Raw genomic sequence first — 18,093 nt, forward strand, 5'->3', positions numbered from 1 at the left:
TACTGTGAATGCTCATGAACAAATACAGGTGTTAATGAGCATGAAAGTATCTAAAACATGATCCAAGGAAGAAATAAACAGCAAGTAAATCCGACATATTCAAGGTCTGCTCTCTTGATATGACAAGGCCAAACTAAACCATCATTCCCCATGTCCCACAGAACTCAAACAGAGCCAACCCAGCATCATCCTGCTCTCACCCTGGAGTGTTTTCTTGGGAGTAACACCAAGCCACTTTCCAGCAAAGTCTTCAGGGGTCAGTTAGGGATATGTTGTCATTCGACCACACTGGCTGCCTCTCTCTCCAGAAATAATGACAGGCATGTGTTTTTGAAATCAGCTCTCCCCATTTTCTAAGACAAGGACTGGAGTGCTGCCTTGAGCATTTTAGCTGTTATTAAACCAAAAGTATTTTAGTTTCTATTGAAATAATAATATTACAGCTTCTATTATTTCATATAACTATTTAACATTCTTTCTTTGAATAGCTTTCATTTCTAAAATCGACAATGTTTGTCCAGCTACTCATAATTTAAATCAGAATAAATACAAGTATTAAATTTACACTAAAAGCACTTATAGATCCCAGCTAAAAAGAAATCCAGTCCCATTTTGGTTGTACTGGAAGTCTATTTTATCAAGGCTTAAAATTAAGTGGTCCATTGACTGGGAAATGGAAATATTTATTTTACAACACATTTTTCCTAATATATAATCACTACAGAAAGTTCGAAAAAAGGTAAGAAAAAAAAAAAAAAAAGAGAGAGAAATCCCTAATCACACCAACAAAGATATAAATATCAGTCAACAGCCAGTTACTTTTTTCCTTAAGTGTAAATGCACATCTCTAATTCTAAAACACAAATTGGTTTTATTCTGTATCAACAACTTTTTTGCAATTTAAAGATATGTTAGGAGCAATTTCTCATGGCATTAAGTCTGCCTGGAAAGCCTGAATTTTGAATGGCTGCATAATACTTCAACTGGGAGATGTGCCATAACTCATTTAACTCTTTTCCTATTGTAGTTGCTTTCGACATTGGTTGTAACGGCAAACTTGTATGTGAATCTTAGAAACAGTTTTTATTATTACATTAGAAGAGACTCCAAAAGAAAGAAAGACCAGGTCAAAGCAATGTGTATTTTTAAAATGCATCATGATAGGTATTAACTATTTACTAGAAATAACAATTTATATAACACCTGCAGTGTTTATGAATGTTCATTTTACTGTATCTTTTTTATTTGCACAGATATTTATCACTTTATTACTACTTTACTCAATTATTAGGTTGAAATAAATATCTCTTTGTCTAATTTGGGTTTTTCTGATAGAGAAAATTTATATATATTTCATCCATATAAATGGTATGTAAAGTCTCCATAAAATTTTGTCAATGTTTTATAGGAACCAATAAATAAATGTATACAAATTATAAGAAGACACCAAATTCTAATAATAAAATATGTAGTTACCATATGTACATATATATTTGTGGCCAATAACTTCCCTACTTCATCATTTGGCTTTTTTTTTTTTTTTTCATCATTTGGCTTTAAACTGTAACACAGAAAATCCACTCTAAGTATATATTCAAGAGAAATGAAAATACACATCTTAAAAATTTGTACACAGTTTTACTATAAGTTCATATCTCTCTAGATACAAAGCCAGTAGACTAGATTTGGATGGATCCACTTAACAATGCTATCTCACCTAAGAACTGAATATCTAACAGTAATTTCTTGCTGCCTGCTAACCAATACCTATTTAGAATAAAAATAAAAATAAAATAGAAACTTGTACACAAATGTTCATAATAGCATTATTCATAAGAGCCCCAAAGTGGAATTAACCCAAATTTCCGTGATCTGATAAATGTTTAAACGAAATGCGGTATATATACATACAATGAGGTACTATCACCCACAAAAAGAATGAAGTTCTGATACATGCTATAGCATGGATGAATCTTGAAAATATTATGTGAAAAGAAAGAAGTCAGTCACAAAAGACCACACACTGTGTAATTAAATTTGTATGACATATCCAGAATAGACAAAGCAATAGAAACAGAAAATAAATTAGTAGTGGCCTAGGGCTGGGGACTGAAAAGGCAATGGCACCCCACTCCAGTACTCTTGCCTGGAAAACCCCATCGATGGAGGAGCCTGGTAGGCTGCAGTCCATGGGGTTGCTACGAATCGGACACGACTGAGCGACTTCACTTTCACTTTTCACTTTCATGCACTGGAGAAGGAAATGGCAACCCACTCCAGTGTTCTTGCCTGGAGAATCCCAGGGACGGGGGAGCCTGGTGGGCTGCCATCTACGGGGTCGCACAGAGTCAGACACGGCTGAAGTGACTTAGCAGCAGCAGCAGCAGGACTGGGGAAGGAGGGGGTGCTGGAGAGTGACTGCTAATGGTTTCTTTCAGGGTGATGAAAATGTTCAAAAATTAGACAGTGCTAACAGTTTCACAACCCTGTGAATATATGAAGCATCTTTGACAGGTACACTTTAAGTGGATGAATTTATGTATGGTATATGATTATATCTCAGTAAAGTTGTTTTTAAAATATATGTCACTATACTGTGGTCTGTTAACGCCCCCACCAAAAAAGTGAACTTGTCTCTTGTTCTAATTTTCAGAAGTGTTTAATACTTCATATTTTTCTGAAGCTATGCTGTTAGCATTCTATAATGCTCAGAGCAATTATATTTTCTTGGGATACTGTTCCACAATTAATATTAAATAACCCTTTTTGAACTTGACCTTTAATCTTAAATGCATTTTGCCTTAAATTCTATTTCATCTCACATGTTAATGTTGCTGACTTTTCATTTATGTGGAATGTTTTTCTCCAAATTTGAAATATCAAGGTTGCTTTTTTCTTGAACACGTGTACACCCGTGGCGGATTCATGTTGATGTATGGCAAAACCAATACAATATTGTAATTAGCCTCCAATTAAAATAAATAAATTTATATTAAAAAAAAAAGAAGTACCTCTTGCACATAGAGGCTTCCCTGGTGGCTCAGTTGGTAAAGAATCTGCCTGTAATGAAGGAGACTGCTTGCAATGTAAGAGATCAGGTTTGATTTCTGGGTTGGGATGATCCCCTGGAGAAGGAAGTGGCAACCCACTCCATTCTTGCCTGGGAAATCCCATAGCCTGATGGTCTACAGTCCATGGGGTCGCAAGAGTCGGACACACACATCTCGGTGCTATATTTTATTTGTAAAAGTCTGAGATCCTATTCATAGGCAAATTTAATGCTTTCACTTTTACCTATTAGTACACTTATTTCTGTCATCATATATTTTATTTATTTACTATACTTTCTTATTTTCTTTCCTCTACCTTTGGTTGGAATGTTAAACTTGATTTATTTTTTTACTCTCATGATTTATATTAAGTGTCCTATTTGTGGTTATTACTCATATATTTCAGATTATGTTTCTCTAAAAAAATTAAAGAGTTAATCTATATTTGAATCTTTTTCCTGAAAAAGAGTCCTAATATTCTATCTCTTTTCTTCTACTCTCCCGTATTTAGTTGATCTGCTCCTGACTAATTTAAGGATAAACCTTATAGTTAAAAAACTATGACTTAACAATACAAATACACTTTACTGGACATTTGTGTATTGTAAAGCTCTCTGCTGTTTCCTTACTTTGATACCACTTCCTCAAGACATGACCTCCCACTTTTTGGACCTCCAATCCCACACCCACCCTCCCACATTAGGCAGGAGAGCTAGCATAAATAATTCTTTCAAAGAAGGTCTGTAACAATCAGAGAAGCTGAATTATTACAGATCCAAAACTATTTTTATTTTATTTTCCTCTCACACTGAATTGCTGGTTTGCCTGCATACAGAATTACAGGTTCAACATAAATTTTTTCTCAACTTCAAAACTACTGCATTTCTATCTTCTATTACTTGTTTTAATCAATAATAGAGCTAATATCTACCTGATTTTTCCCTTTGTAGGTAAACTGTTTTTGCTCTCTGGAAGGTCTTAAGTCAGTTCCTCCTTATTACTAGCATCCTGAAAGTTCACAGGAAGGCATCTGAGTGTAGGTCGTTTGTCACTCTTTTATTTAGTATTCAGTAGGCCTTTTTAGAGAAGGCAATGGCACCCCACTCCAGTACTCTTGCTTGGAAAATCCCATGGACGGAGGAGACTGGTAAGCTGCAGTCCATGGGGTCGCTAAGAGTCAGACACAACTGAGCGACTTCACTTTCACTTTTCACTTTCATGCACTGGAGAAGGAAATGGCAACCCACTCCAGTGTTCTTGCCTGGAGAATCCCAGGGACGGGGGAGCCTGGTGGGCTTCTGTCTATGGGGTCACACAGAGTCGGGCACAACTGAAGTGACTTAGCAGCAGTAGCAGCAGGCCTTTTTAGAAGACTTGTCTATCTTCAGTTTGGAGAAATTTCATCCTATTATTTCTGGGATCATAACTCCCCTCCACTCTCGTTTATCTGAAGTTCTATTAGATGAATGTAGAAGCTTTAGATGGAAAAGGAAATGGCAAACCACTCCAGTATTCTTGCCTGGAGAATCCCACGGACAGAGGAGCCTGACAGGCCATGGTCCCACAGGGTAGCAGAGAGTCGGACATGACTGAACCAACTAAGCACAGAAACTTAAGAAGGCACTCTATATTGTACGACCTTTTGTTCATGCTTCCTACCTTTTTAAGACTACACCCTAAAGAATCTAACTCAATCTTCTACTTCATTAATTTGCTTCTAGCTGTGTCCACTCTATTTCACCTATGTGTTGTTTTTTCTTTTTTTAAATCTTAACAATTAGATTTTAAAATTCTTAGATTGGCTTAATTTCATTCTATTCCATGTTTGTTTTAGAAATGTAATAACCTTTCCTATGTTACCATGAATGTTAATCTGACTTATTTCAGAGTCTGTTGCCTGTTCATTGTTTCTTTGAGTATTGTTTATTTCTTAAGGTTGGAGCCTCGTTTTTCTATCATATGTTTTCCTCAAACATTTAGTGACTCTTGGCAGCAAGGTCATTTCAGAGACTCTCTGTGTCTGTCTCTGTATAATGGTTCTGTTCACTACCATGAGCCTCAAGTAAAAAATGTGGGATATGATGCCAGGTGTCATGTACATGTTACAAGTTTGTCTTCCAGGAAGAAACTCCTTGAGCTTTTTGACAACCAAAGGCTACCTGAGGGATCACCAAGCCTCTCTGGCCTCTGTATTATACAGGCCTAGCCATTCTATATGTACCTCCTTACCTAATCCTGCAGACCTCTCCACTCTCTGAATATGACTCCGGTTAGTGAACACTACTCGTCTATATATTTTTGGGGTGTGGCTCCATCATGCTTTATTTTTCTGTGGATGTGACTCATCAGGCTTAACATCTTTTAAGAATTCTTATAATTTCGATCCACTGGTGGGACCCTTTCTTGTTTTCCCAGACTATTATCTGTTGATTAACATAAGTGAGTATTTATATAGGTACAGACATATATGTACACTTTTTCTGTCCTCTTATGGAATTTGGAACATGCCAGCGGTGGTGGAAATGTAGTTAAAGAATAGCATGAGCTCAGCCTACTATCTTGATCACTTTCTCAGTGTCACTGTTTGCTCAAGGGTATGTACTCTAGTGCTAACATGGCTATATCTCTAAATCTCAGACTCGTATATCCAACTCTGAGCTGATACCTTTTCTTGTATTTCTTACAGGCACCTCAAATTTAACATGTCCAAAACTGGATTACTCATCTTATCCTCACCAAATCTGCTCAGGTATCCTCATGACCCTTGCAACAAATTCTTCACAACTCCTTTTCACTCACATCACCAAATAGTCCCTACAAAATACATTTTATTTTTTTCCATTTCTGCTGAGTGCCATTAACTTTGTCCCAGCCACCATTACCTTTCACCTAGAATAGTTAGTCAACATTCAAAAATACAAATCAAATCATGTCATTCCTCTGCTTAAAACTCTTCCATTACTTCTCATTGCTGTTGGAATCAATTCCACAGTTTTTCCACATTAAACACTACACTGAATCCAAATCTGGAGACAAGGTCCCTGCTATTTACTTAAAGACCTGATGCCAACAGGTTATTAGCCTCCTGGGTTATATAAGTTCCCCTTTCCTTTGTTCCACCATCTTGTTGAGGTATTCCATAACTTCACCTTAAATTAATATAACTTAACTATGATGCCTGTATTATAAAACTGCTATAGTAGGTATACTCTTTAGATACTAGGTATTTTATCTATCTGTAACTAGATCATCCCTTTAGGAACCATCCTTGTTGAATGAACAAGTCCAGTTAAAGCTTTGGATGCCTCTTGGTTTAACTTACTATAAAATGGGAAAACTCCAGTTAAGTCCCATATATGACAGGTTAGTCCAGGCTTTGATAGTGTGAGCCTGGGTAAAAATCCTAACTACTCTTGGACATGGCTTCTTTTCCTGTCAAATGAGGAGGGTAGGGTTGGATGATCTCAAAGGTCTCTCTCTTCCATTTCTAGTGGTCACAGATCCTATGATGTAATATAGTATTTCCTTAGAGAAAATACAGTACCTATCACTCAAATTTCATGAAAATTGTACAGAGGGTAATATTCTCCTTCAGGCCTAAGTAGAACTTTCACCAGAGAGAAAATAATTCAACTTGAGGTTTCTGGAGACCACTTAAACCAATATGGATTCATTTTACCCAGATTTACTGTCACCCTCAATTGCCTAAGGAATACAAACTCAAGAACTGAAAATACAATAGCAACAACAATAAGCACTATTACTACTATTATTGCTACTACTACACAGTAACAAAAATGAAAGCTTTTAGCTCATACTGGGAAATGACAAAAACAAACTATAATAATCTAATAGGAATGAAACAGGAAAAAAAAATAACAGTAAGTACCAAAGGCTTCTTCTGGAAAGATCAATAAAGATCAATAGTTCATATGGGTTTACCAAAAGAACCAACATACTCCGCTTTATCCACATCCCCTCCACTTTTATAAAAACGTTAAAAGGAGAGGCTCTTCAGACTTGCATCTAACATTTTAATAGTGTCTAAACTGATTATAACCAATTCTGAGTCTTGATCAAAATCATAAATACCAGTATAAAAAACTCACTCCTTCCTTAGTAATTTATAATACCTAACTATCGTTCTGCAAACTGTACAACCGTTGAAAATGGGAACTTATTCCCACTGACAATTACTATACCAAGGTTTGAGTACTGCTCTCTTTTTTTTTTGTTTTTAGTACTGCTCTCTTTATTGATGGATTTCATAAATTAAATGGCCCACATTGCTTTACCTGATACATTCCAACTCCGATGTGCTTTGGCTCAATTTTCACTAGCTCAGCTAATGGATCTTGTACACGCCTTGCTATGGAAACTGAAAAAACAGAATCAGAAAACAAGTATGGCTTAATGTGAAAAGCAGTATCCAGATAATTACTGTTTTAGTTTCTTATAATACAAGCAGTTATCCCTCTTTATTCTTCCCCCCAAAAGACCAACAGTTTAACCAAGTTTCAGTCTCCCCCCCACCCCATACAAAAAGTGAATGCAAAACTTCAGGATTGATTACGTCACCAAAACTCCTAGGCATTGCTAAGCTCAAATGCATTGAAAGGGTTATATATTTGAAAAACGAGTAAAACAGTTGCTGTATTTACACAATTACCTGTTCATTTGTTAAATACAGTATGCAAGGACACCTCACAATTTAAAGAACAAGTAGATATTGTTTTATTTCTAAATAACCCTGCATTACTATAAACATGATACACATCTTTGCATTAAATATGCTTATTAAGACTACATCTTGATAATGATGACTAATGACAGAATCATATCTTACTGCAATCAGAGATCAAGTTAGCTGGCTAGTGAATATACTTGTATCGCCTTGAATATGACTGCAAGATTAGTCTGGGAAGTGATCTGCATGCTAACTGCTTGCTCCTAACACATGCACAGTCCTAATTACATCCCTTTCCTGACCATCACATCGCATTTTTAAGAGACTTGAGAGTTAACTTCAAATATTGCTTTACTTGTGTCATGATTTTTACTTAGTCATCATTTATTATTACCTTTTTTAAAACAAAATCTCATAACTAATTTAGCTTATAAGACAAATTTAGTTGGAAAAAAGAAATTTAATATGAATCTTTAGTTCAGTTCAGCTGCTCAGTTGTGTCTAACTCTTTGCAACCCCATGAACTGCAGCACACAAGGTTTCCCTGTCCATCACCAACTCCCAGAGCTTGCTCAAACTCATGTCCATTGTGTCGATGATGCCATCCAACCATCTCTCATCCTCTGTCATCCCCTTCTCCTCCGGCCTTCAATCTTTCCCAGCATCAGGGTCTTTTCAAATGAGTCAGCTCTTTACATCAGATGGCCAAAGTATTGGAGTTTCAGCTTCAGCATCAGTCCTTCCAATGAATATTCAGGAGTGATTTCCTTTAGGATGGACTGGTTTGATCTCTTTCCAGTCCAAGGGAGTCTCAAGAGTCTTCTCTAACACCACAGTTCAAAAGCATCAATATGAATCTTAAGGATAATTAAGGCAACTCTTTTTTTCCCCCAAGTAGTATAGATGCATTGAGTGTTTACATATGAACAGGATTCATTTTCTAAACATATGAAAGTTAGTCAATGTCACCTACTCATATAGAAGGTTGGATAAAATATAAATTCATTAAGTGAAAACATTAAGGTCGTTAAAGGAAATTCCATGGCTGTTTTTGTGTTAAACTGTTGAAGGACTGATAAAAGAAGTCACCTCTTAGAAGTGACTATCAGATTCTCCTGATGTGTGCCACCTCTCATCAGAGATAAGATCCATTGTAAACATCAAGTTCACTGCACAGTCATTCAAGTCTTTTTCACATCTCTTACTAGTATTGCTAAGAGATAGTGACAACGGCAACTTGCAAAACAAGCTTAGAGAGCAATAAGTTGGTATCTTATAATCTGCCTATTTCTCCCACAGAAGAGATGGGAATTCCAAGGACTTCATATACACCTATCTTATCAAATTTCACATAAAGTTAATTAGTGCAAGCATGGAAGTATAAGTGGTTTCTTCTAATAACCACATTTATAGTTACCCATTGAAACACATGCCACCAGAGACATACCTGGTATCCTCTAAAGACAAAAAAGTGAGCCCTCCACATCTGTAAGTTTCACATTCACAGATTTTGCTATCGATCAAAAATGTTTGAAAAAAAATTCCAGAAAGTTCCAAAAAGTAAAACTTGAATTTTCCGCATTAGCAACTATTTACATTGGACTTACAACTGTTTACATAACATTTACATTGTATTAGGTATTACAAGTAATCTAGAGATGTTTTAAAGTATACGGGAGGATGTGCACAGCTTATATGTAAATATTACACTATTTTATATAAAGGACAAGAGCATTCTTGTGTTTTGGTACCTGAGAGGAGTTTCTGAAACCAATCTCCTAAGGCTACCAAGGGATAATTGTATTATTTCTTTATTCTAGCCTTTATATATATAATACAATAAGAATGATTTTCAAACATATACATACATTGCAAAATACTTTCAGATTAAAGAAACAACAGTAAACCAAGCTAAGGGAACAGGCATCAGAACATATGCTGCATAGGAAGGCAATATTAGAAGTTCAATAAAAGTATATCAACAATACATAAATCTTTCAAATCTACACCTTCAGGAGAACCCACATTATGAAAACCTAAAACTCAGAAAGTGGTTACAGCATTGTATGTAATTGGTAAGTGTGAGTAGATCCCATATTTTAACATTTCTGAGATACATAAAAGGATTTTCAACTGTTTTCTACTGGATTCCCTTCCAACAGTTCACTGCCAGTGTATCATTTGTTCATCCAAATATTGCTAAATATTAGCAACGATGGATTGAAAATGATGGTTTCTAGATGCCATTAATTCTACAATAAGTCCCAAGGGCTTCTGGAGTTACAGTGTACCCAGTAAACAACCCTTGACAAAGATCTAATATTTCTAGGATTGGCATTTCACTTTCAGATGCTGTTCGTTCTGTGAAGTATAAAAACCAAATATGGAAGAGACAGAGGCAGGAGGAGAAACACAGATGAATACTATTTAAAGTAGAATTTGAAAAGTAGTATGCTCAAGCTTTGAAGAGAAGATGGAGCTGTTTTTCTGCTGGCAGGATAACCAAGAGAAACGTTATGCAGCAAACAGTACTCATTTAATGATCAGGCTAACTACAGATTTCTGCAAGTTAGAGACAGAGAAGTAGTTCAGGCAAAAGGAGTCTAGTAGATTGCTGATTCAGAAAATGAAGACAGAGTAAGAGTCATGGCCCCAACCTTGCGGCACACTCATTTTGAGTTAGAAAGGAAAAGGAGGAAATGGTGGCAGAGGCAGAGGAGGAATGGTGAGGAAAGTATAGTAAAAGGAGTAAAAAAGACTTCTGGAACATGTTGAACACAGAGTCACCCTATGTCCCCGAGTTTTTACTTCTAGGTACATACTCAAAAGAAATGAAAATATCTGTCCAAATAAAATCTTGTACATGGATGCTCATAGCAGCATTACTCATAGTAGTCAAAAAGGTGAAAACAACCCAAATATTCAACAACTGATAAATGGATGAAAAAAACATGGTATACACCAGTATGGTGGTACATTATTTGGCAATAAAAAGGAATGGGGTACTGATAATACGCTACAGCATGGGTAAACTTTGAAAACACCATACTAAGTGAAAGAAGCCAGTTGGTCACAAAAGACCTCACATTGTAATGACTCCATTTCTATGACATATCCAGAATAGACAAATCTGTACAGACAGAAAGAAGGTCAGTGTTTTCCAGAGACTGGGAAAAAGAGAGGAAGGGGTACAAACTGCTAATTGGTATGGGGTTTCTATTTGAGGCAATGAAAATGCTCTAAAATCGGATACCGGCAATAGTTACACAACTGACTATACTAAAAAATGATGACATAAACTTTAAAAGGGTTAACTGTGTGCTATGTAAGCTGTATCTCAATGAAGTTGTTATATGTTTTTTAAATGCAGAATGTCCAAATGTATGGCAAATATTATCTATTTTTTCCCACATATGATGCCAACGCTTCTCTGTATCATAGTTACTATTCACCATTGTTCAGGAAATTCTAGTTAACACAATTGGAAAAGAAAGAAGACACGATTACTGAAAAGACAGAAGTTAGATTACTTATTATTATTTGCAGATGATGACTGTCTTCTTAGAAAACCCAACTAAGTCAACTGAAAAAAATATCACAACTAGTAAGATTTCAATCAGTTGGCTGGTTTCAAGACACCCACACAAAAACTGATGCTCCATCATATGCCATCAACAACCAATAAGAAATATCATGAAGGAGAATCCATTCACTGTCTCTGTGTGTATGTGTGTGTGTATTGCATGTAAGAAAAATAAAACATGCATAACCTGTGGAAGGGATCCCAGACTGAGTGAAGATTAGCATCCTAAAAGGTAAGCAACCAGAGCTACAGCCATGTGCAGTACCCCTGAAAGCAGCATTCGCCCCTCATTTATAAGCTGTCTTATATGCAAAGGATAAAAGGAAGTATATTGGTTTTGGTCTTTAGATCCATGAAACACCTAGAATCTTAAAGCTTCCAGAGCAAATAAATGTATTGCTTAGAAGACTGTACTAAACTGTGCTGTCTTTAAAGTTTTCTTTATTCTGTTATCTGAGACTATAAAGTGGGAATTTTTCAAGTTCAAAACTCACTTCATTTTTGTACTTCTCCTTGCCATCAGACAGCAACAGAGGAAGACAGGTTAATCGCCATGCTGTCTTTTATTTCATTCAAGAACTCCAAATTAGAATTTTTTCACTGTAAAAAGCTGATTAAAATGTAACTGCAATGCTCTTAAAGCACATCTTGATCCTCTAATCAGTAATTACATTTTTCAATAAGGAGCTGACAAATCTGTTGACCTAATATAAATAATCTGTATCTTGATTGCAGCACTTGTGGTGACCTGACTAGCATAAGCTTTTAAAAATTCATAGATGGTATACCTAAAAAGGGTGAAATTATTTTATGTAAATATACCCTTAAATGAGTGAAGTATCTTTTCTCTAAGGATATCAAGCTTTTTCTTTATTTTTCTTCTTTCTACATAGTCTCTATTTCTTCCATGTAGTGCATACACTCCACCCCCTGCCTCATATTTTGGCATCTGTCTTTAACAGTATAAATTTTCCTTACATGTTAAGTGAACAACAACTTTCCATCAGAGGCAGGGTACTAAAAACCTGACTGTAAGTGCTTTGCTCAAAGGTGAGGTTTGTCAGTTGTGGGCTTCACTACAAGGTAATTTGGCCATTTCTCTGTGAAATCTCTGATCTCGGTTTCTATATGTATTTCCTCTTGTGTTGGTTGAATCCCCTAATTTCCTGCATGGAGGTTTTAGTTCTCTCTAAGGTATCTTAAAGCTCAACATTCAGAAAACTAAGATCATGGCATTCAGCCCCATCACCTCATGGCAAATAGATGGTGAAACAGTGGTAACAGCAGCTGACTTTATTTTTTGGGGCTCCAAAATCACTACAGATGGTGATTGCAGCCATGAAATTAAAAGACGCTTACTCCTTGGAAGGAAAGTTATGACCAACCTAGACAGCATATTAAAAGCAGAGACATTACTTTGACGACAAAGATCCGTCTAGTCAAGGCTATGGTTTTTCCAATAGTCATGTATGGATGTGAGAGTTGGACTGTAAAGAAAGCTGAGCGCTGAAGAATTGATGCTTTTGAACTGTGGTGTTGGAGAAGATTCTTGAGAGTCCCAGTCTATCCTAAAGGAGATCAGTCCTGAGTACTCATTGGAAGGACTGATGTTGAAGCTGAAACTCCAATACTTTGGCCTCCTGAGGTGAAGAGCTGACTCATCTGAAAAGACCCTGATGGTGGGAAAGATTGAAGGCAGGAGGAGAAGGGGACGACAGAGGATGAGATGGTTGGATGGCATCACTGACTTAATGGACATGAGTTTGGGCAAACTCCAGGAGTTGGTGATGGACAGGGAGGCCTGGCGTGCTGCAGTCCACAGGGTCGCAAAGAGTTGGACACGACTGAGCGACTAAACTGAACTGAACTGAAGGTATCTACAACATCAAGTTAATAATTATTTAATCCATTTTTTTAAAATAGGTATTCCCACTCTTGTGTATAACCCATGTCTTCTGGTGCAGAAACCTATTTAACCCTCACTAGAGAGCAATTTTCCAGTCTTCTGCAAAAGTCGAAGGAGAGTTACTCAGCTTTGTGGACTAGGTCTAATTCATTTTTTTTTTAACTGATGTGAAGTGCACATAACACAAACTTAACCATTTTAGGGTGTAACTTTCATTGGTATTTAGTACACTTACAATATTGTGCAAACCACCACCTCTATCAAGTTCCAAAATATTTTCATCACCCCCACAGGAAACCCCGAACACATTAAGCAGCCCCTCTTCACTGTCCCCTCTTCCCAGTCCTTGGCAACCACCATCCAGCTCTCTGTGTCTGCAGATTTGCCTATTCTGGACATTTCATATATATATATAAAATCATACAATATGTGACCATTTGTGCTCAGATTCTTTTGCTTAGCATGTTTTCAAGGTTCATCCATGTCATAGCATGTATCGTTACTTCATTCCTTCTTATGACTGAAAATATTACTTCATCATATGGACAAACCACATTTTGTCTATTCACCTGCTGATGAAGATTCAGCTACTGGACCAATGCCAGTTTTTGGGTATTGTAAATAGTGCTGCTATGAGCATTTGTGTACACGTATTTGCTGAGTACCTGCTCTCAATTTTTTGAGTATATACCTGGAAATGGGATTGCTGGGTTATATGGTATTCTATGTTTAACTTGATCTCATTGTTTTTTAAAGAGACTTTTAATCCATCTTCTTATTTTAGACCCATTCTCAGCCCTCCCGAGATACTTCTAACAGTGCTTGGTGTAGTCCCTAAGTCCTCACGGTTTCTGTGATCTATTTCAGGTTAGTTCTGTTTTCAACAATGCTGTCTCAGTATTCCAATTTCTCAAGCTGGCTGAATCTCAGCTGATTTCCAGCTTCAAAACTATTGTTGCTATTTTCTCTTCCCTATTCTCCTTGTCCTAGTAGTTTATGCCTCCATTCTATCAAGTTATTGTCATTTTAATGAGATTTCAGAAGAGAGTGAATGATATTTAAACTTCATTTTAAATCAGAAATCCAAAATAAACATTTTAATACCAACTATCTACCATTCTACTCATCCAATTTAAATCCTGTCCGTATAATAAATTTATTATGAGGGGAATGTAAGCATATATAAGGATAACTTCTGTTTTCAATAAGCTGATAAACTGGTCAAAAAAACATAGTAAGATAAAGGTAATTTTCTTACATATGTTTAACACTTGTAAGAATGGTGAGGTTCTCTTATATTTGATACAGTAAACTTATGGAGGGTTGAAAGGTAAAACCCACACCCATAGGTAGGTCTCAAATGAAGTGTAAAGTCATCCCCAGCATCAATCACTAGGAAAGAGAAAGACTCCCAGTCAGAAAACAGGAATTGAAAAGGAAGTGGGGCCCTAGAAAGTCAAGAGTAGAGACTCGCAGTTTCAACATTTGATTCCAGGACCAGACACCATGAAGACTCAAAATGTCTAGGTAGTATTTTGAGTTGATATGGATCAAACAAAGTTGTTGCCAATGTGGAAACAAGCTAAGACAAAGAAAGAAGGCACATCTGCAGTGAATCACAAACTGAAGACACAGCTAGGTTTTGAAATCAGAGAGGACTATATACCAATTCCCTTTTTTATTATTTGCTATTTTAATAGTCTTATTAGAGCATTATAATTTTGTTCCCTAATAATACTGTGCAGTTATGTATCCACACAGGCCAGTAGTGGAAAGGAAATAGCAGCAAAGGGGAAGTTTGAGGGACTGCCACCACCTATGTAACATTTTTATCAAATACACTGTTAGATGACTATCTTTCAGTCTCAACTTGGGAGGGAGGCTCTGAATTTTATTTTTTTGTAAAGTATTCCTTTATTTTAGAAGTTAATACACAAAATATTATGTACACACTTACTTGGCTATGTGGCCTCTTTAAGCCTTGGTCTCCTCATTTGTAAAGGGGGAGTAATAAATGACTCAGGGCAATTGTGAGGATTAAATAAAATAATCCTGGTAATGTATTTACCACAATGTTTCACATATATTAAGTGCTTAAAAAAGATTAGTGTTAGTAGCTCCCACTATAATTACCCTAGGTATTCCTCCTCTTAATATTTTATTACTATTTATATAAGGCAAGTATCAAAATAGAACATGTCAAGGAGGCAGAGACCCCATTGAGTTGGTGTGACAGGGAAAAATTTCACTGAAGAATTTGAGCTGGGATCTGAGTTTGAAGAGGAGATCATTATAGACAGGTGACTGTATCATAGAATGAACAACTGAAAGGAAACTACAAGTTCTTTTGGATTATAAAAGAAGTCTTTAACTTTAGATTAATGCAAAAATTTTCAAATACCTATCTCCAGGTATATATTTCAAGAACAGTCAATGAAATTTGATGAGAATCTTTAAGGGGAAAAAATTAAACAAGAAGTCTATTTCCCCTAATTTGGCATTTCCTAAAACTGGGGAGTTAAGATACACAAACTACTAAATATAAAATAAACAACAAAGATATATTGTACAGCAATGGGAATTACAGCCATTATCTTTTAAGAACTTTTAATGAAGTATAATCTGTAAAAATACTGAATCACAATGCTGTACACCTAACAAATATAATACTGTAAATAAATGATACTTTGATTAATAATAAATCAGTAAACACACACACACAAGTCCTTTCTAACAAAGCAGTCTAAATATCCACCTATTACACAGAAAAATGCTCTGACCAGATCTATATTTTGCTTGTGATTCCAATTACTTTAATTAGATGTCTCAAAATATCTTAATTCCTTCATACACAAGATTTAAACTATTCCACAACACAGAAATCAGAGCAATTTTATACAACTAAAATCAAATCAGGCTGATTGAAACAATACACTAATGGCAATTCATATTAGCAAGACAAGAGAAACTGATCATTCAGCAAATATTTTGCAACAGACTCAAAGTCTGTAACTGTTTATGCATTTGCACTTTAAATATTTTTATGTTAACATATTACTTTTCTCCAACAAAAAGCTGTTAATAGTAATATTTCATAATAATAATGAGGGCTGAGAGTGTTTTACTGTACTACTAACTCTGCAGCATTTAATTTTACTAATAATGTTTTGGGCTAATTTTTCACCATACTCTAGAATATTGTGCAGTGTTCCTTAAAAGCAGTTTTCTTCCGCCTCTTTTCCATAATGCACAGTATTATTCCAATCAAATACTTTCTTTCTAATATGCCCGTAATACAGCTTCTAAAATTCCTTAGATATTTAAATATTTTGCTTGCTCCAAATTTAAGTCCAAAATACTAAAATCACACGCTTTTATGATGGTCCACAGTTTCTTACCTGCACTTCTCAAATTAGGGTCCAGTTCTGGCATCTCTTTGTTAGCTTCAGGGCTGACACTGTAGATCGATGCTCCTGCTTCACTGACGATACTGAGAAGAAAGAAAAGGGGAATATTATTTGCCAAACTTTCTGCCTGCCCAAAAAAAAAAAAAAATGAGTGAGAATAGGTATTATAAGAGAACTGAAGGGCAAAGCACTCTCTTTAAATTTCAATGGTATCTATACTATTTGATTATTCATTAATATAAGTGATTAAGCAATGTTTGTTTCTTCACATAGGAAATACACAGGCTTAAATCCATAATGAATTCATTCAGTTCTTTTCTGTCAGTAGTAATAAGACAGAGTTTATAAATGAACACAATGGATACTCCTCCATGAGGCCAACAAAATTTTCAGAATACTTAGCTTCTCTGGTGCTTATAATCCATTTATGACTCTTGTCTGAATTAATCATTCTAAAGCATCTTGGAAAGCACAGACATGTATGTGGATACGTGCATATGTGGATACACACAAAAACTATTTCCATAAATGCTGCCCTGTTGTTGTTGTTTAGTCGCTAAGTCATGTCTGACTCGTGGCTCCATGGATTGTAGCTCACCATGCTCCTCCATCCATGGATTTCCCATGCAAGATACTGGAGTTGGTTGCCATTTCCTTTTACAGAGGATCATACCGACCCAGGGATCGAACTTACGTCTCCTGCTTGGTAGGCAGATTCTTTACCGTTGAGCCACCTGGGAAGCCTTCACCATTATTATTACTTGGTTATAATTAACAACAACAATGTGAAAAGGAAGAAGATCAGACACCCTACTTCTTTTCAGGAGGGTTTCAAGTCATCCTTTCAGTAAACTTGAAACATTATCACTTTAGGCAGATTTTAAATCATTTCTTGTTTCTTTAATCCAACCATCATACAACCTCTTTCTTTCTTCTCTGGCTCCATATACTTTACAAACCACACTGGCAGCACTCTGTTACAGATGACAGTTGTACAGAGGTTGGCATTTGTACAGTTTATCTAACATTTTAAAATTATGGGCTTTCTTTATGATATAATATATTAAAAATCATCTACTTTAAGTGTTTACAATACCTTTGGTTCTCTACCATGTGACTATCTAGGTGTCAAGATTCAAAAGTAGAAACATGGTTGGTGGTGCTTAATTTTTGATCTACTCTTAGGAACCTCTCCCTTTCTTGCTCTTCAGTAGTTACTTCAATTATGAGACAAGTTGAGCAGATAACTTCTAACATATTGCTCCACTGTAACCACTCAACAATGATAAGTAAAATGTGAAACAGTTAGTTTGCTACTCCAAAGAGTTCTTTGCAGAACTCCTAATTGAACTTTGATGATTATAAGCCTCTGAGACTTGAGAGGATTACTTGGGGCAACAAGAAGATTTATATATTTTTTGCAAACAAGATCTATTATTCCAAATTTCCTAACAGGGAAA

General features: G+C 35.9%; 1 protein-coding gene across 4 annotated transcripts in view; it reads right to left on the reverse strand.

Moving 5' to 3' along the window:
* Positions 1 to 18,093, reverse strand: part of SRBD1 (S1 RNA binding domain 1) — a 243,606-nt gene that overhangs the window by 82,612 nt on the left and 142,901 nt on the right. For all 4 annotated transcript variants that reach the window (XR_009739351.1, XM_061432247.1, XM_061432246.1 and 1 more), the window contains 2 exons: positions 16,625 to 16,716; positions 7,346 to 7,428 (listed from right to left, as the gene is read on the reverse strand). Coding sequence is in view for 3 of the 4 variants with exons in the window: in XM_061432247.1 (XP_061288231.1) it covers positions 7,346 to 7,428; positions 16,625 to 16,716 (175 nt within the window). In the remaining variant the exon portion in view is untranslated. The remainder of the gene's footprint in view (positions 1 to 7,345; positions 7,429 to 16,624; positions 16,717 to 18,093) is intronic.

This window comes from Bos javanicus, chromosome 11 (assembly GCF_032452875.1).
Source record: "Bos javanicus breed banteng chromosome 11, ARS-OSU_banteng_1.0, whole genome shotgun sequence".
Classification (NCBI taxonomy): domain Eukaryota; kingdom Metazoa; phylum Chordata; class Mammalia; order Artiodactyla; family Bovidae; genus Bos; species Bos javanicus.